The sequence below is a fragment of the Hypanus sabinus genome, chromosome 22 (assembly GCF_030144855.1).
Source record: "Hypanus sabinus isolate sHypSab1 chromosome 22, sHypSab1.hap1, whole genome shotgun sequence".
Taxonomy (NCBI): Eukaryota; Metazoa; Chordata; class Chondrichthyes; order Myliobatiformes; family Dasyatidae; genus Hypanus; species Hypanus sabinus.
This window is the reverse complement of record NC_082727.1, coordinates 36,141,343-36,162,203: the sequence shown is the minus strand read 5'-3', so window position 1 is coordinate 36,162,203 and position 20,861 is coordinate 36,141,343. Positions and strand designations below refer to the sequence as shown.

The window sequence follows — 20,861 nt, the reverse complement described above, 5'->3', positions numbered from 1 at the left end:
AGTGACCACCGAGTGTACGTTTGAGAACTCCAACCTCTGTAGCCAATGCACTGCCAGGTTTGACGTGCTGTGCATTCAGAGATGCTCTTCTGCACACTACTCTTGCAACATGTGTTACAGTCACCTCCTGTCAGCTCAAACCTCTCTGGCCATTCTCTTCTTATCTCTTGCATTAAGAAGGTGTTTTCAGCCACAGAATTTCTGCTCACGGGATGTTTTCAGTTTCTTGCACCACTCTCTGTAAACTCCAGAGCCTGTTCTGTTTGACTTTCCCAGGAGATCCACAGTTTCTAAGAATCAAAAACCATTCCCTCTGGCACCAACAACCAGTGCACGCTCAGAGTCACTTAGATTGCATTTCTTCCCCATCCCCAAGAAATAATTATTTCTTCCCCATTCTTGACCTTGTCTGCATGTCTTTTATGCATTCAGTTGCTGGCACATTAAAGGCTAGTGAGATATTTGCATTAAAGTGCAGCTATTCCTAATAAAGTGGCCACACAGTGAATGCATTTGTGCAATGAACTCAGCTTAGACTTTGAACTGTTTCTGCAATGCTGACAACACAGCAAATTGGATTAGACTTTGAACTGTTTCTGCAATGCTGACAACACAGCAAATTGGACAAACAATTGTAAAAGTGATGAGTAAAATGAACAAACACGAGGAAATCAGCAGATGCTGGAAATTCAAACAACACACACAGAATGCTGGTGGAACACAGCAGGCCAGGCAGCATCTATAGAGAGAAGCGCTGTCGATGTTTCAGGCTGAGACCCTTCGTCAGGACTAACTGAAAGGAAAGATAGTAAGAGATTTGAAAGTAGTGGGGGGAGGGGGTAATGCCAAATGATAGGAGAAGACCGGAGGGGGTGGGATGAAGCTAAGAGCTGGAAAGGTGATTGGTGAAAGTGATATAGAGCTGGAGAAGGGAAAGGATCATGGGACGGGAGGCCTCAAGAGAAAGAAAGGCGGGGGGGGGGAGCACCAGAGAGAGATGGAGAACAGGCAAACAACTAAGTATGTCAGAGATGGGGCTGATAAAGGGGCTTCCCTTCGTCCACCATCAACTCTGCTCTCAAACGCATCTCTCCCATTTCCCGCACATCTGCCCTCACCCCATCCACCCGCCACCCCACTCGGGATAAGATTCTCCTTGTCCTTACCTACCACCCCACCAGCCTCCAGGTCCAACATATAATTCTCCATAACTTCTGCCACCTCCAACGGGATCCCACTACCAAACACTTTTTTCCCTCCCCCTCTCTTTCTGCTTTTCACAGGGATCGCTCCCTATGCGACTCCCTTGTCCACTTGTCCCCCCTAACCCTTCCCACCGATCTCCCTCCTGGCACTTATCCTTGTAAATGGAACAAGTGCTACACCTGCCCTTACATTTCCTCCCTCACCACCATTCAGTCCTTCTAGGTGAGGCGACACTTCACCTGTGAGTCGGCTGGTGTGGTATACTGCGTCCAGTGCTCCCGGTGTGGCCTTTTATATATTGGTGAGACCCAATGCAGATTGGGAAACCGTTTCGCTGAACACCTACGCTCGGTCCGCCAGAAAAAGCAGGATCTCCCAGTGGCCACACATTTTAATTTCACATCCCATTCCCATTCTGATATGTCTATCCATGGCCTCCTCTACTGTCAAAATGAATCCAAACTCGGGTTGGAGGAACAACATCTTATATACTGGCTGGGTAGCCTCCAACCTGATGGCATGAACATTGACTTCGCTAACATCCGTTAATGCTCCTCCTCCCCTTCTTACCCCATCCCTGACATATTTAGTTGTTTGCCTGTTCTCCATCTCCCTCTGGTGCTCTCCCCCCCCCCACTTTCTTTCTCCCGAGGCCTCCTGTCCCATGATCATTTCCCTTCTCCAGCTCTGTATCACTTTCACCAATCACCTTTCCAGCTCTTAGCTTCATCCCACCCCCTCCAGTCTTCTCCTATCATTTCGCATTTCCCCCTCCCCCCACTACTTTCAAATCTCTTACTATCTTTCCTTTCGGTTAGTCCTGATGAAGGGTCTCGGCCCGAAACGTCGACAGCGCTTCTCCCTGTAGATGCTGGCTGGCCTGCTGTGTTCCACCAGCATTTTGTAAGAGTAAAATGAAAATGTTACCTAACACTCGATACTGGCACAGTCAGGTCTGTGAGAAGATGCCTGTCTCTCAGGAGAGCCCAGTACCATAATTAGCATCATGTTCAGAATGAGAGGGCTAGAATGATTTCTCCTCAGTGCAGGGAATTGTGAAAAATAGGGTAAAGGTGACAGAAGTGCAAGAGTCTGCAGATGATGAAATCTGGAGCAAAAAGAAAATCAATTTGCTGAAGGAATTTCACAGGTCAAACACTGTGGAGGTAAAAGAATGGTTAATGATTTGGGTTCAGACTCAATATCAGAACTGAAGAGTAGAGGGGAGGTAGACTGTACATAGAAGTCAGAGGAAGCGGTGAGTGCAGGACCAGTAGGTGATACAAGTAACATGACGAAGGGGATCTGAACTCGATCTGTGCACACAGAATCATAAACTGAGAAAGAGCATGAGTGGATCAGTAAGACAGATTCAGTTGTTGGAGATCGAGACAACAAAGGTGAATGTGATAATTCTGGGGAACGTAGCACTGACAACTGATCCAACCAAATGCAGACAGTGATGATCATGAGTGTGGGGAGAATCTGACCGTTCATGTCAAAGCCTGAAGCCACAAACGTTGGAAGCAATGGAACAAGGAATACGTCTTGGGAGGGAAGAGTGGGTTTGGTGAAGGACGTCAGGCAAGGAGGTTGGTGGCCAGGGTTGGGAAGGAATATTAGGTTGGGAAATGATAAATGGGTCAGTCCATGGACAAGAAGGAATATTGAGCAATCAATTGGAGGAGGAATAGGATGAGGGCTATGAGGATTTTCTCCATTTAGGGGGTGCACACAACAGATGGATCATATTACTGGCAGATCAATAGTTAGTGGAGAGAAACTGAGGTCAGGAGATTGCCAAGCAAAATTCTGATGGTGAAGTTTCCCCTCTCCCCTCGATGCAATTCTGTTGACTGACATCGACCCTGATTGATTGAGACCTATAGTTAGGGTTATGGTGAGTTGTAATGCACTTCCTATGTCACACTCACCAAGTTAGTATCTTAAACTTGGGAAGGTCTTTCCAAATATCCTGCATTCAAGTAAATATCAGTCCGGTTGCTTAACAAGGCACCAAAATTTAATGTTGTCAATCCGCAGTCAAAAGGATCCGTGTCCGTGCCTTCTGGGTTCTCATGTTCTTGGACTCACTCCACTACCTTCCAGTAATCCGAGTTCCCAGGATCAAGTAAAGTTCCCAGATCACAAACAAGGGTTCAGATCCCAAATTCTTACCCCCAAGTGATCACAAACACCTTTTGCAGATGTCTGCAGTTCTATAGGTAGATCACATTAAATATGAGTGATCTGGTCATCCATGCTGTCACTACTGTAATTTTCTGAGAATGCCCTGACTTCTAATAACATCATGGAAAAGGAATGGGTTACTCACCTCATGCTGCTGTTTGGGATTCTGGCTGTACTTCAGATGACAGGAAAAACTACGAGACTGTTCGATGTGAGGAATTCTGGCAGTCTGGGCATTGGGCTGAGTGGTTTGATTTATTGACTGAGAGTGGAACAGAAAATGAAACTGGACCCTGAAACTTTCCTCGACAATTGAATTGGTGACGATAATTTATTATCAGTAAAACAGGTAATGTTACATTCCAACACCACCCATCTTTAAATCTTTTACATACTACTCCTCCCCACTAGTTAGTGTGAAGATTAGAGATTGGAATAATAATCCCAACAGTCTTTGAAGGATCAAAGGTTTACAGAATTATTTGACATCTCCCTCAAACACTGCCTCACACAATCCAGGAGAGGTCAGACTTTAACCCGCTGTTGAAGACTATTTCTCTTTCTCTCTCTCCCCCCACGCACCCCCCCATGTCCTTGCGTTCACTAGTTCTGCTCAGTGGAGTTGTGATTTGGAGACATCACGGGCATTGACGTAGCAGGCAGGTGACACACTGAGTCGAGTAAATGACTTATGGATATTGAGGAACAGAGAGCCTCCAACATTGAGCTCACCTCTGAAGTCAGAATGAAATCTTATCAATGAGTTATCTCTGAAATCAGGACCGGGTTGGCTGAGGAGAAAGCAATGAATGAAAGAGGAAAAGGAGGTTGTGAAGGCTCTGTGATTGAGTTTTGCTGCAGAGAGAATGAGGTTTAAGGGAGAAGAATGGGGAATTAGAAAGAAAGAGAATTGAAGATGCAGGGGGAAATTCTGGATTCCAATGGGCCTGTGAACTATGACCTGATGCCTACTGGAAGAGAGAGCCCAGGGAGTGAATATGATGAGTGATGGACCTAATATTTCTGAGAGAGCTGGGAGCAACAACCAGTAAACTGTTGAATGATACCGTGGGACAAACCTTGTGTACTAACATTGTGCTGCACTTTTAACTTTCAGATATCATAAAAGAAGTAGCTGAAGGAAATCCCAATTTAGCTAAAGAACTGGATGAATTAGGGAATCCTGTGGAAAATGCTATTTCTTATTCTTTAATATATGTTGACTGATGCCTAGGTCTTCCATTAGACAAATTCCCATGCCATTAAGCCGGATATGATTTGATAATTTCAGAAGATCCGTATTGCTTGGTTTCAAGTGGGGCCAGAAGTGACTACTTGAGGGCTCAGAGGATCAGATTTATCAGGTGTTTTCTCACACTTTACTGAACATGTTTTGAGCTCACACATTTTCCAATGATGCTTTCCAATCCTCCTTCTGGCACAGCAACTGCTTCCCTGAGCGTGGAATCTAGGATACTGGTCATCCCAAGAGAGAGTTCAGTTATGAAGGATTTTAATGAGGAGAAAGAAGAGGAGGAGGAGGTCAGGACAATGAGTAGGTGAGACTCCCTTGTAAGGACTCTTCCAAATGACCAGTGTCCTCAACTGTGATGAACTCAATGAACTGAATCTTTCGATGCTTGTCTGTCTTTATTTGTGTAGGTGGTGAGACCAAGACAGGCTATTACTGATGCTTGCTACTGGAAATAAAGTTTCTAGCAGGAAAAGTGCAGTGCAAAGACATAGCGAGGTAGTATTGCCAGGTCAAGAGTCCATGTTATCATAGCAGGGAACCGTTTAAAAGTCTTAGAGCAGTATGGTAGCGTTAGCAGAAGTCTTTGCAATGCAGATTACACAGTTTCAATTCCCATCATTACCAGAAAGGAATTGGTACATTCTCTCTCTGACCGTGTGCGTTCTCTCCAGGTGCTCTGGCTTCCATCCACAGTCAAAGGATGTACCAGTTTGTTGGATTAATGCTCATAGTAATATTGTCCCACAATCAGGCTTGGAATAAATCAGGGGGATGCTGGGCAGTGTGGTTCGAAGGGAAGGGATAGTCTATTGTATGTTGCATCTCAATAAATAAATAAATAATAGAAGATCTCCTTGAGGCTGATAGCACATGCTTTGGGGTTTTTGTATCTTTTGTGCAATGGTGGGGGCGGGTGTGGGTGGGAGGGAAATTTCTGTGGTGTGTGCGGGGTGTTTGATTATGCTGGCTGCTTTACTGAGGCAGTGGGCAGTGTTGACAGAGTCACCGGATAGACAGCTGGTTTTCAGTCCGGTGCTGAGTTGTGTCCACAATCCTCAAAGGTAGAGACACTGGTGAGCTTCCTTAGCCATGGCATCTCTGTGTTGGACCAGGACAAACCACTGGAGATGTTCACTGCTGGGAATTCCAAATCCCTACAAAATTCTGATCTTTACACTATGATTGGTCGCATCATCAGTGTTTGGAAGGAGAAACCAAAACCACTATAACAGTGCTAGATTTATCTAAAACTGACTGTCTATGTAGTGGAACAGGCTGCTGCCATAATCAACTGAATGTATTTGATGTTTACTGTTGGTGTTTGGGGAGAATGTGAAAAGAATATCATGCAGAACTGATTTCAATCAGCAAGGATGAATCGCCCAAAGGTTTCAAAGGTACATTTAATGTCGGAGAAATTTATACAATATACATCCTGAAATTGTTTTCTTCGCAAACATCCACAAAAACAGAGGAGTGCCCCAAAGAATGAATGATCATTTAGAACTTCAAAGGACACCCCCCAGCTCCCCCCACCCATGCATAAGCAACAGCAAAGCAACGACTCCCCTTCCACCACCAGTAAAAACGTGTCGGCGTCCCTCACTGAGCACTCAAGCGTACAGCAAAGCATAAATAAACACACAGACTTGGAGTGCCCCAAAGACTACTCGTTCACCCAGTAATTCGACATACCACAGGGTCTCTCTCTCCCTAACAAGGGAAAAAGAAGTGTCCCCATTTCACAGCGAGAAGGGAGACATAACAAACAACTCACTAATTTATGATACTAAAAGTCTATTGCATTGCTTTTTCCAAGCTCTATGCCCGAAGAACTTGAGTCTCTGGGCACACAACCAGCGGCTGGCTTGCTGTTTCCGATCTTCCGTCTCCCACAACACACCAATTTCCTGTGAAGCACCAACCTCAAGGCCGCCCACCTCCACAGCCACAAACTCCCGGATCTGTGAGGGTGTGCTTGGCATATCAAATAGTGGCCAGTTGTTAGACCTCGAGAGCAGGTCCCATTCTCACATAGAACCAAAGTCAGCATGTCACTCCAGGTTGGGGTCTTCAAAAGAACCCTGAAAGGGAAAAGTAGACATATTAAACATAGAAACAGAGCTGTTTCCGAAGATGCAAGTGAAGGAATCACTTTGGTGCCATCAGGTGCCATTCTTCTCCTAAGCTTTTCCTCCTCTATATGTTGACTACTGAAGAGGCCAAGCACAACATCAAAAGAAAGAGGAATTATGGGAAAAGAACAAACAAAAAATAACCTGCGAGACCAAACACAACAATAACAAAGCAGAAACCAAGATCACCAGGAAATTGAAAATGAAAAACATCTACAATGGTTATCAAAATTAACAGACTCTTTTTTGCAATTGTCTTAGGAAAAAGATGTTTATTGGGCAAATTGCCAACCACTTAAAACAGAAAATGTGAACTTTAACGGAATATGAAGAAACATACTTACAACAGAGATAACAGGGTCAACATCAAAATGTCAGCACCGAGGCAAAAGCATACACAAAGATTATACAACAAACGCAAAGAAAAATATAAATTATTTATAAATTATGCAGAAATTATTCAAGACATCTCAAGGCAACTGCCATCAGTTTGGAAAAATTGGAGAAGACACTGGAGGAATGCAAATTCAACTTTGCATTGGATGAGCTTTGCAAATGTTGAGAAAAAAATTCCCCTTGCTAGAATTCTGTAATGAGGACGTGTAGTCTTGGAAAAAGGGTGGAGGTTACTTATTTATAATAGAGACAAGGAGGAATTTATGGAATTCCCTTTCCAAGGTAGCTGTGAAGCTGAATCATCAGATATATTATCTACAGAATTCAAGGCTGATATGGGCCTTGTCTCAGAGTCACTAAAAGACACGTAATGCTTCCTATGAATGTGTATGAAAGCTGTGGCTCCTCATGGAAATATGAACAATGAACTAAAAGAGACTATAAGAAGGTGCCTTAAATTTCAAGAGCTGTATTCTTCAGAGTTGTTGAGATCTCTGTGAATATTTCACAAGTCTTAAAAATGTGTGTAGAGGGGTGAGATAGTCTGTTGGAATTTTAGACTTGATGATACTGTGAAACAGGTAAGAAAGTACATAAAGGCCAAGATTGGAACAGCTGAACAAGTTGGAGAGTCTGTACATTGTTATGAATGTACCACAGCTCTGAGGGGCCGAAGGGTGCAGGGTAGCCCCCTTTGTGAGAATCGTAGGATCTCTATTGATTTGGGTCAGGAGACCCAGGAAATGAGAGAGAGACGTGCGGAATATCTTGATATCTTGGACCCCCCCCCCCCCCCGGCAATATAAAGCTACGGGAAACGGCCATTGTCTCTTGGAGACGGACTTGTGTATTACAATACTGTGCTACGTGGAAGCCCTCAGGCAAAGTGGGCTGGTTGAGGGAGGGATTGCATCACCCCAACCTGATTGACATCTGAGACCCTGTGAGTCAGGATAAAAGAGGGTCTGTGGGAACAGCCCCTCAGACGCACCAGAAGAAACGCTAGCGATCCCGTAATAGCAGAAGCCGATGGGAGGAGGCCACGTGCGTTCGGTTCCATTTGCCCCGGAACTGGTGGCTTTTACCACGGAAGAACTGCTTTTAGCTAACAACGGGGAAACCAACTCCCAACGACTTTCGAAGGGTTGACATCATAAAAGGACTGGGCAAGTTTTAACCTGTCTTTCTCTCAAACCAAAACGCTGCAGCTTGAACGAACTAACAGTGACTTTTATATTTCCATCGGACAATACATTATCCCCTAGACAACAATAGAGCTATTCCTTATTGATTATTATTATACCCATGCTTTTAGATTTAGTATTGACAACGTCTATTATCTGTATGTTTGCATTGATATTCTTTTGTGTATTTTTATCAATAAATACTGTTAAAATAGTACCATCAGACTTCAACGGACCTCTCTATCTTTGCTGGTAAGTGACCCAGTTATGGGGTTCGTAACAACATCCTGTGCTCAAAATTGAAGACTATATACTTTGTCCTTTCATTTGACCTCCCTGAGTACAACACCTCACACTTGCTTGGATTAATCTTCATCTGAACTTCTCTGTCCATATCAATAACTGATCTATATTCCACTGATTAATCGATAGTCCTCCATACTGTCCACAATTCCACAAATCTTGTGACATCCACAAACTTGCGAATCCACCTGTCCATGCTTTCATCAAAAGACGAGTTCAAGCAAGTGACAAGGGGACCTGAGTTGTCAGGAGGTACAAGTAATAGACATGGAGGAGCCTCCCTGAGTAGACAGGAAAGAGTCCAGGGAATGTCTGAAGCTGAAGAAATAGAAGATGGGGTAAAGAGATCCCAAGGAGTCGGGAGACCCCCAGACAGACCAGCCTATATCACACCCAGGGAACAGAGTGTGGCAACTATCCCCTTGGTGAGCCATGTTATTGCCATTTACACCAGGATTTGGACTTTGTGCTTTGCATGAAAGAATGACAAATTATCTTGACCTCATAAAGACATGACTAATTTTGGGGTGGGGAGGGTGTAACACCCAGGAAAATGTTTCACTGCTAACGTAATGGTTTTTCTGAAAAAGCAGTGTTTGGGTTATGGTTAGAGATAATGGGAGCTTTAGAATGTGAGTTGGGTCCTTTGTTTGGCGGGTGATGAAGAGGGAAGACGCTGGAGAGAACTGGTTGTAGGATTCAACCCGACACAATAGAGCCTGGCGCCAAGGCTCAGTGAATACAAATTTTGGGGAAAGTTGAATTCAATTTGAGCACATTATAAATAATTAGTCAATGGGCTCTTCTGTTTTTTTATACCTTTCTTTAGGAACAATTTAGTTAAGATTCATAAAATTATTCCTTTAATCGTATGCAGGTGCTGTCTGTTATTTCTTGGCACTGAGTTGTAACAGGGTGGCAATTACACAGCATCCACACAAACGGGTGGGTTTGGGGTGGAAGAGCCGATGCAATCTCATGGGTTGGGCAGGGCCAGAGTGCATATTCCCTAGACGAACACAGCCAAGGACACCAGCAGATTTTCACCTGCTAGTGCTATGGATCTAGCTGTAGCATCAGATATACCTGAGATAATGTCTCTATGTTACAAATAGAAATTGAGGAACTGATGGGAGATGCAAATACTGTCCAGGGATGGCCAACCTTTACATTCCATGCATCAATTTTTTCATACACGAATTCAGATGCAATTTTTTTTCACACACAGGTTCTATATTAACATATTTTTACAAGAATTGAATGGGGGTACCAGAGTTGTAGGGCGCATCTGAACTTGTGAGTGAAAAAATTGACACATGGAATGTAAAAAGTTGGCCACCCCTGCTGTAGACTGTATTATCACAAAATTTAGCACAAAGCCTTCAGAAGATCACAAATGCAACATGAATTAAATGTGATTCAATTCATGTATTGTACATAATATCAGACAACTCTAGTATTTGGAAATGATTGAGGAAAGACCTTTTCATTTTTAGAATCTTTTTATTGGTACATAATCTTCTACAGCTATAAAATGATACAAAACTTCAACAGATTAATATATATACAATTAATAGAGCAGAAGAAAAAAAGCTGATCGTAAAATATAAAAATGAAAAAAAATATTTTTATATGTATAGGAAAAGGGGAAAAAAAGAACCCTGTCTATCTAGGAAAAAAACCCCACTAACTACAAAAAAGGAAAAAAAAACATTAGGAATCAAACCCCCAGAGCAATACGTTTGACCATCATCTAAATATAAATAGTCATCAACCGCCATTTCAAATTTATTAGAAAAAATAAAATTGGAAGGAAACTATATAACATAATTCAAATTAAATGATAATATTTGGCAAAAGAACCCCAGCTTCTCTCAAAATCGAATTGAGGATCAAAAGTTCTACTTCTATTTTTTTCCAAACTAAGACATAACATTATTTGAGAAAACCATTCAATTAATGTAGGGGAAGAAATATCTTTCCATTTTAACAAAATAGCCCTTCTTGCCAGTAGTGTAACAAATGCAATTTGTTTATCTGAGGATGAAATACCTTGAATATGATGTGGAACTATTCCAAATAGAACAGTCAATCTGTTAGGTTGTAAAATAATTTTCAGAGCTTTAGAAATTGTAGGAAATAAAGATTTCCAAAATGATTTTAATGAAGAACATGACCAGAACATATGTGACAAAGTAGCTACTTCAGTTTTACATCTATCACAGTAGTTGTTATATACTAGGAAATATTTTAGATAGTCTCTCCTTTGTTAAATAATAACGACGAACAATTTTAAATTGAATTAAACAATGGTTGGCACATACAGAAGAAGAATTTATGTTTTTCAAAACTCGATGCCAATCTTCATTAACAAAGGTCATATTAAGTTCTCCCTCCCAATCTTGTTTAATCTTTAGTAATAGGTTCTCTTTTTGTAACAAAATAAATTATAAATTCTGCTAATGGAACCTTTCACTAAGGGATTCAATTTCAAAATAGTATCCAACAAATCAGATTATTGTAAATATGGAAACTTAGGTAAATACTATTGTAAAAATATATTGCAAATATTGAATATCAATATTGAAAATATTGCAAAAAATGTTTTTGAGCAAGAGACTATTTGTTAATTAACTCTTCAAAGGTCATCAATCAACCATCACAAAATAAATCTGTTAAAGAATGGATCCCTTTACTTTTCCATAGAAGAAAAATGGGGTCAGTTTTTGAAGGTTTAAATGAAAAGTTTCAATACAGAAAATTAGGCAACTTAAATTGTTTGAAATTAAAAGAAATATGAAACTGAACCCAAATCCATAAGGATTGCTTAATAAACAGGTAAAGATTTAAATTTGAAATTTTAGAGAGCTATAAAGGTACTGGAGCTCCTAAAATTGAAGTTAAATGAAATTGTTTAACAGCTTTGAATTGCAAATCAACCCATAATAGTTTTTGGTTCTTATCAAGCCAACATAACCAAAAACATAATTGTCTAATATTCACAGCCAATAATACAGCCTTAAATTAGGAAGTGCAAGTCTACCATCTTTTTTAGATTTTTGTAAATGATACTTATTAATTCTTGATCTCTTATTGTTCCAAATAAAGGAAGAAATAAGAGAGTCAATTTGATTGAAATTTTTTTTTAGTTAAAAAGATAGGTATATTTTGAAAAATATATAAAAATTTAGGTAAAATCATCATTTTCACAGCATGAATATGACCTATTAAAGAAAAAGTAAGTGGATTCCATCTAGAAAATAGTTGTTTCATGGAGTCCATTAAAGGAACTACATTCGCATTATAGAGATTTGTATATTTTTAGTAATTATAATACCCAAATATCTAAATGTATTAACAATTCTAAAAGGAATATCATTATATATACTAACAGGGACATTTAATGGAAACAATTCACTTTTATTCAAGTTAAGTTTATATCCTGAAAATTTACCAAAATCTTTAAGTGTTTCCAAAAGATTAGGAATTGATTCCTCAAGATTTGAAATAAAAACCAAAAGATCATTTGCATAAAGAGAAATCTTATGTATGGTTCCATTCCTAGAGCTACCATAAATATTTTTAGCTTCACGTAGTGTTATAGCTGAAGGCTCCAATACAAGATTAAATAATAAAGGGCTTAATGGACATCCCTGTCTAGTGCCATAAGAAGGTGAGAAAAAAGACCTACAATTATTAGTAATGACCATACCAATAGGATTCTTATAAATCCTTTGAATCCATCTATTGAAATTATTACCAAAACCAAATTTTTCTAATACTTTAAACAAATATGGCCACTCAGCTCTATCAAATGCCTTTTCTGCATTGAGAGAGATAACACATTGAGGTTGCTTAGATAATGATGAATATATAATGTTCGTCAATCTCCGAACATTAGAGAAAGAGAAATGGCCTTTAATAGAGCTTGTTTGATCCATAGAAATGATTTTATTTAAAATATTTTCCAAGTGATTAGCCATTATTTTAGAGAGAATGTTTGCATCCACATTTAATAGCGAAATACGTCTATATGATAAACATTCAACAGAATCTTTTATCTTTTTTAAGAATTAAGGAAATAGATGCTTCATAGAAAGAAAGTAAATTACCCTTCAAAGGATTCATGAAATATTTCCAAAAGATACGGAGAAAGTAATCTTTCAAATTTTTTGTAAAATCCCACTGAATAACCATCAAGTCTAGGAGCTTTACTTGATTGCATTGATCAAATAGCTTTCTGAAGTTCATGCTCAGTAATTGGAGCATCAAGCATCTGTTGATCTTCAACAGAAATTTGTGGAAATTTAATCTTATGTAAAAAAGCCTTCATTTTTGAGGAAACTGCAGGAAATTGAGATCTATAAAGATCAGAGTTACAACCTTGAAAAATATTATTAATGTCCTCAAGATTACTTACTATATCTCCATTACTTTTACGAATCTTTAAGATTTGTCTTTTAGCTCTAGCTGCTCGTAATTGAGAAGCTAAGAGTTTATTATTTTTATCCCCAAAAATATAAAATTGATTTTTCAATTTAAGCAGACATCCTTCAATAGGATATGTTAGTAATAAATTATACTGTGATTGTAATTCTACTCTTCCTTTAAATGAAGAAACATTTGTAGAGGTTGCATTAATGTTATCTAATTCTTTAATTTGTTTAGAGATTTTATCTAATTCCATTCTTGTTTACTTCTTCAGTTTAATTGTATACAAAATAATTTGACCACGTAAATAAGCTTTTAATGTATCCCAAATTATTAACTTAAAGACGTTTCCTATCTTATTAAAGAGAAAAAATTATTTTATCTGAGCTTCAATAAACTCAACAAATTTTGAACTTTGTAATAAATGTTCTGGAAAACACCAGAATGGTCTGGTAAAAACAACATCTTTCAGTTATAATATTAAGTTTAAAGGAGCATGATCAGAGATAGCAATCACATCATACTCACATTTCTGAACATTAAATAAAAGTCGAGGGTCAACTATAAAATAGTCGATTCTTGAATATTTATTAGTGAGAAAAAAAAGAGTATTCTCTATCACTAGGGTGCAAATGCCTCCAGATCTCAATTAAACCATAATCAATTAAAAAGGAATTAATAAGTGATGCAGAACAATTAGGGAGTTGATGTTTGGATGATGACTTATCCATTAAAGGATTTAGACAAGTAGTAAAATCACCACCTATTAATAACATATATTCATTTAAATCAGGTAATAGAGCAAACACAGTTTTTAAAAATGAGGGATCATCAACATTTGATCCATAAATATTAAACCATTTTCCTATTACAAATTATTCCTCTAACAATCAAAAATCTACCATTAATATCAGCTATAATAGCCTCCTGATTAAAAGGAATATTGGAATCAATAAAAATAGAGACACCTCTAGTTTTACTCTGGGAGTTTGCATGAAACTGGGATCCTTCCAAAATTGAAAAAATCAATTTTTATCACATAACCTGATATGCATCTCTTGAGCAAAGATTATATCAGGCTGGAATCGGTTAATAACTTTAAATATTTTCTTACACTTAATAGGATGATTTCAACCACGGACATTCCAAGTTAAAACATTTAACTGTTTAGATATCTTCATGGAACTTTCTATCTAAAAACAATAGTTAGACGCATGTCAGGATAGGGTAGATGAACAACAAAGAACATAATTGGCGTAGGCTCCAGGATTCCATAATGAGAGAAAAAAAAGAAAAAATCTCACCCAAATACAAAGCCCAGAAACAGGTCGATATCAATCGATGCAAGCCCCAAGAAAAGAATAGATGCAAACGCAAACTCCGCCTACCCTAAGTAAAAAAAGAGAAAAGAAGTAATCTCTATCTCCCTCTACCGAACATAAAACTCATTACAGTCAACATATATCTCAATATAATTAACTTGGAAGGAAAGTATTTTTCTTGTAACACAAAACAACCTTCAATTTGAAAGTAACCTTCATAATATTAGATAAGGGAAGAAAAACACATCCAAGACAATTCTTGAAATATTTGCACAAAAGAAAAACAATCGCCGTCTTTAAATTGTCCGGTTTATCTTTAAAACATAAGGAAATCCAAATAATTACTTAAAAGATCTTTACAAAAGCATACAAAACAAAAAAAATTCATTTAAATACTGCAGGAAAAAAAGTCTAAATGGTTTAAACTTATTACAGTTTATCAACAGTTCTCCCGCTATGTCTTCTGAAATTGAAGCCATCCAAACCAGTCTTTTTCAGAGATAAAAATGCATTTTAAGGTAAAGACTTCTGTAACGATCTAATCTTCCAATCTAATCACTCCTTACACCGCGAGACAATCAAGCTATTATAAATCATTCAAGCTTCAGCGTCAGACTCGTCATCGGATGCATCGGGTAAAGAGTTAATAAAACTCAATGCTTCGGCTGGAACATCAAAAATATGAACGCCAGACTTTTTGACAAAAAGCCTTAATTTCGCTGGATATAGAAGCAGTGGAAAGAGCGTTTTTTGATATGCTAATTTAATAACCGATGCAAATCCAGCGTGCTTCTTAACAATTCCACGTGAAAAATCTTCAAAAAAGCGAATGTCTGAATCCTGATACTGAAATAGTCTTTTTTTTTCTCGCAAGCTTAATAATATGGTCTTTGTCTCTGAAACGGAGAAAGCGCACAACAATGTGTCTGTTTTTACCTTGATCCAAAAATTTTAAGGTGCTGATTCTGTGAGCCATTTCGATACCTGAAGCCTGTAAACAAACCTCCGGAAATAAAGACTGAAACATTTTTGCGAAATAATCCAGTGTGTTGGCCGATTCTGATTTCTCTTTTAATCCAGCAATTCGAACAATATCATTCCGACGTGATCGAGCTTCGAGATCAACGATCCGTTGTTGGGCTTTTTCCAAACGAGAAGAAAGGTCAGCAGCATTTCGACTAACTTCTTTAAGATCAAGGCTCAGAGAGTCAACTTCTCCTTTGAATTTCTCTTTTAATTGAGTTATCTCAATGTCGATATTGCTGATTTGAGAGTCTAGTCTCTTTACCCGGGGGTGGGGGAGTTCCTCCGAGAATTCGTCAGCTTTTTTGGGCTTCCTATTGCCTGGGTTCGGATTTCTTTTGGCGCTTCTGAGAGTAGCCGTAATTATAACTGTTACTCTACAGATCCGACTGAATAAAGTTGAAATTTCAAAGTTTAAGTCGGAAAAGAGAGAGATTAAAGGCGGATAAAAAGCGAATGTGTCTTACATGTCCTTTAACGGGAGGCGGAGTCCCGAGGAAAGACCTTTTCAAAGGCACAGTACCACCAGAACTGCTTGGGTATCTGGAGCATTAGTAGAAGGGCATAATTCACACAGAGCATTGAGATATTCTCCTTTACCAGGATCAGACTCCAAGGCCTTTTCAAAGCATTCAAACTGGAAATTACAGTTGTGCTTACATGCTAGCTCTACTGATCTAGCCACAGCATCAGATGTAACTGAATAATGTCACTTCAACTCAGGTGGAAATTGGAGAATTGATGGGAGAAGTGAATACAGTGAGTAATGATTGAGGAAAGGCCTTTCCACAGGTGCAGTACCCCTGGAAATCTTTGGGCATCTAGAGCCTAAGTAGAAGGGCTTAATTCACACAGAGCATTGAGATATTCTTCATTGCCAGGATCATATTCCAAGGCATTCAAAATATTCAATAGCCTCATCCTTCTCCCCAGCCAGCTGGTGCACCATCCCAAGAACACCAAAGGCTTTGCTGTTTCTTGGATTCCTCTCAATTTGTTTTCTTAAGATCTTCCTCAAGTTACTGTCACAGAGCTTCCATTGTTTACTTCCATGGTGGGTTTTAAGTCCGTCCAGGAAATAGACAATGATGTTTGATTCAGATCTTTTGTGGTGCAGTTCAAATAATCCAACTTGTAAAGCTAGTGCCTGCTTATTATCTGGAGCAAGATCCGTCAAGCTCAGCAGACACTTGTAGATCTCCTCTGCTCGATCTACTTCTCCATTTTCCAAGCAGATTCCTGCAAAATCCAGTTTTGCAAGAAGAAATGATGGTTTGAGTTCAAATGCCTTTTCAAAGTGATATTTGCACTTACTGATCAACTCAGCTTTCTGTTGAAATGCAGATCTGTCAGGATAGTTGTGGTCTGCTTTCTTTTTCAGAGTGAACAGTTTTCCCCTGTAACGTACACGAATATGGTGGTGTAAGAAGGCAGAGCATGGAGTAAATTCTAAAGCTCTCTTCAACAGGCCTATTGCAATATCAACACTTCGTGCTATTCTGTAAAACTTTGCTGCATAGCGAAGCACATATGGCAGATCTGGGGACTTCCTCAATGCTTTTTCAACTAATTCATTTACTTTCTCTGCTTCATTGAACTCTTGCAGCTTTAGGGCCAACATAACCATGGCCACCGTGTCATCTGGGTCAAGCTCCAGCACCTGTCGCAGATACTTCACTGGCTGACTCCACTCCTGATTCTTTGGAACACCAGAAATAGTTTCCAGATGATAAAGAGCAGTCACATAGCCAATCGTCTATTCCACATTATCGGAGGGCCAACACTAAGGAGTTTACAGATCATCTCCAGCTTGTCGAGATAGGACTGGGCCTCGGTCAGTTGTCCCATGTGGTAATGCACCCAGGCAAAGTTTCCATAGGTGATGATGCTTCTTCTTTCAAATTCATCTTTGTGGTTCTCTCTCTAAATCTTCTCAGCTTCCTTTAAATTTTGAATTGCTTTTTCATAATTGCTTTGCTGTCAGTTTACAAAAGCAAGTTGATTGTAGGATGTGGCTTGATATTTTACACCAAGTTTTATAGAATCTTGTAATCAAACCTTCATATCACTGAAGTCAGTGTTGTCCTTCTGTGGAATCCACGTGAAGTGACACTGAAGCTGGCAGAGCTTCTCAAACAGAGTGTCGCTGCATGAAAGCACAAAGACATCAAAGATTATTGATGTTCAATCGATTCTCCATCCTAACTGCTAAATGCTTGAATTGACAATATTAATGAACTCTGAATTCCTGAACTGGGGCATAGTCAGAGATTGATGGGTGCAGAACCGTTCAATCCCTTCCTGATCAGACCAGTAGCTACCAGATGGATAGACACAGTGGAAAACAGCCTTGGTTCTAGAAATACCAACCAATAAGCCAAGACAGCCAGCTGAAAAGAATTGCTGTGTTTAGATGATGCTGAATGAATGTGTTTTAAATTATGCAATAGAGCAGAATATACTTACATTCCAATTTATTATTTAAGCATTCGGACAGTCCAGCAGATTATTAACTCAGTAGCTGAGAAAAGTAAAGAAAAAAACAACTTTATAGCACCATCTCAGTCATTTGTCTCTCTATCAGAAATCATGGCTGGCAAACTGCAGGAGAAATTGGTAGAAAGGCTGATCAGCCAGTGTCTCCAACAGATGAAACCCATCATCAGACAGAAATGTTAACTAACAGAAAACCTGTGAGCAAAAGTCCCAAAGAAGATCCTAAAGCTGCTGCTGATGCTATGAAAAACACCATGGGTATCCAGTTTAAATCCAGAAGGTAACATCCATCGTCTGGGATACACCATGTTCTGACAACTACCATCAGACAGAAGGTGCAGATGCCTGGAATCACGTTCAAGAACAGCTACTTCCCTTCAACCATTCAGTTCTTGAACCAATCAGCATAACTTTCATCACTCTTGTTTAACACTCTGGGTGTTTTGCCCTAAAGTGAGTTTAGTTTATTTTTGTTATAATTATCTTCTGTCTTGTAAGAATTGTGGATAGAATAGAGCCATATTTCTCCAGCGAATGCTTCTTATATGATGTTGTATGCCTGTGATGCTGCTACAAGTAACTTTTCCATTTCAGCTGAGCATATTCACTTATTCCAGCTGTATTTGATACCTCCTATACATAATGAAGTGGCCACTGAGTGTATGTTTCAGAACTCCAACCTCTGTAGCCCATGTACTTCAAGGGTGTACATCCAGAGGTGTTCTTCTGCACACCACTCTTGTGACACGTGGTTAATTGAGTTATGGTTCTGCTGAAAGGTTTCAGCCTGAAACACCAATTGTGCTTTTTTCCCGTAGATGTTGCCCGGCCTGCTGAGTCATCCAAATTTTGTGTGTGTTGCTCGGATTTCCAGCATCTGCAGATTTTCACCTGTTTGATGTTGTTTTCCCTGTCAGCTTGAACCCCTCAGGCCATTCTCCCCTGACCTCTCAGATTAACAAGGTGTTTTCACCCACAGAACATCCGCTCATTGGATTTTTTTTTCATTTGTTGCACGGATCTCTGTAAACTCCAGAGACTATTGTGCTTGAAAATCCCAGGAGGTCAGCAGTTTCTGAGAATCTCAAACCTTCCTGTGTGGCACCAACAGTCGTTCCATGGTCAAAGTCACTTAGATCACATTTCTTCCCCATTCTGATGTTTGGTCTGAACAATACCTGAACCGCTTCTTTTTCTTCTTCTTCTGTTTCCGGCGGTTTAAATGTATCTAGGCGTATTACTGCCCTCTGCAGGATGTATAATTAATCTCATTAGTTAGCAGTGCCACAAACTGCTTTTCTTCCCTAATTTTGTCACATGGTTTCCAAGTAATTGCATTCTCAATTACATTGATTAATCTGCATCATTTGTAAGACAGATAACTTCTTGTTTAAGAATACTAATTACCGCATGCTTAACTTTTAATAATTGCCATTTTTCTAGTTTATCTGCTATTTCCAAGTTTTCCTTTACATGAATCATAGCCTGTAGTTGTTTACTGAAATCTCGAAGTTCAATTGTTTGCATGCTTTCATTTTATAATCTGACTGTAGACAATTCACTTTGCAACAATTCCTTTTCCTTTTGTAACTTTGTAATAAGTTCCTCCATTTTCCAATCTCTTTTCCAACTCACGGCTGTTCTTATTGAGTACTTCTATTTATTGTTGGAGTTCTGCACAGTTAACCTGGGTTTCAACCATGTTTCTTGTATACATAAATTCTGTGGTTTTCCTTAAGTTCTGATACACATTTCTTAAATTCTTGACTATTAGCGATAAGACACCTTGCATTCCATTGTTTAATATATACTGCCATTAATATCCCGCTTCCCCGCCTGTGAACTGTTTGATCCTCCATTCAGTATTTCTTCGACTACTTCCCACCTAAGCCCTGTAATACCAAGATATTTTTCTGCAGACTTGACTATAATTCTAACTTTTTCAGTTCTTCTGTTTGTTTGCGCTGAACAGTTAATTGCATCTACTATAAAAAGTATGAAATACTTTCTACTCATTATTTATCTACTATTTACTATTTACTATTTACTCTACTATTTATCATCTCACAGCCCTCACAATTCACCGGTTTATTATTCCCTGCATTTGTCTGCTTAGTAGTCCTCTCCTTTTCAGCCAGTCCTTTCACTGCCTCTGCGGAACTTGAGTTACTTTTACATGTTGTCTCTCAGCTGCCTTCTTGCTATTAATACACCCTCGATCAGCTGCACTGTGTTCCTCACCACAATTGCAGCATTTCAGCCTAGCGCCCGCCTCACATTTCCCGTATTCATGTTCTCCAGCGCATCTCCCACATCTTTGTTTCCCTTTGCAGACCACTGCAACATGCCCAAATTTCTGACATTTAAAACATCTTACAGGCAGTGGAATATATATTCTGACCTCGTAACACATATACACTAAATAAACTTTAGTCGGCAGTCTCTCTTCATCAAAGTTAATCATAACGAATAAACTATCACACTTTTTCCCGTTTCTTTTAACTTTCAAGCATTTGGCCTCAATAACTTTTGCTCCTTTTACGTTCTGTTTAATCTCATCCATAGTAACTTTCGTTGGTATCCCTGAAATAACTCCTCTCGTCCACTTTCTATTGTTGGAAATTGAGCATCGTACCTTTTTGCCGTCTGTTTTATTCAATCTTATCACTTTGCCTTGCTGAGCACTATCCCGACAAATCACTAATAGCAATCCAATTCTTGAAATCTTTGCTCTTTTTTTTAAATTTTTTTTAATTAGTTTTTCAAAACATTTTACAAATTAAAAACCCCAAATCCCAATGAGGAACATTAAAACAGTGCAAAATTAAGCATACAATAACAATATGCTACAAAGGAAGAGAATTTAGCAAAAAAAAAGCACCTACATTAAAGACAAGTAAGCTTAGTGTCCTCCCCAAAC

At 39.1% G+C, this 20,861-nt stretch overlaps 1 protein-coding gene and 1 pseudogene across 8 annotated transcripts in view; both read right to left on the bottom strand.

Annotated features, from left to right (window-relative positions):
• Positions 1 to 20,861, bottom strand: part of LOC132379514 (interferon-induced protein with tetratricopeptide repeats 5-like) — a 28,878-nt gene that overhangs the window by 5,058 nt on the left and 2,959 nt on the right. The window contains exons 1-3 of one of the 8 annotated variants that reach the window (XM_059947488.1): positions 15,359 to 15,902; positions 14,405 to 14,489; positions 6,577 to 6,735 (exon numbers count right to left, since the gene is read on the bottom strand). In XM_059947488.1, the coding sequence (XP_059803471.1) occupies positions 6,577 to 6,704 (128 nt within the window). In that variant the 5' untranslated portion in view covers positions 6,705 to 6,735; positions 14,405 to 14,489; positions 15,359 to 15,902. The other 7 variants (XM_059947487.1, XM_059947489.1, XM_059947486.1 and 4 more) reach the window with 7 other exon arrangements.
• LOC132379801 (interferon-induced protein with tetratricopeptide repeats 5-like) lies at positions 16,274 to 19,353 on the bottom strand (annotated as a pseudogene).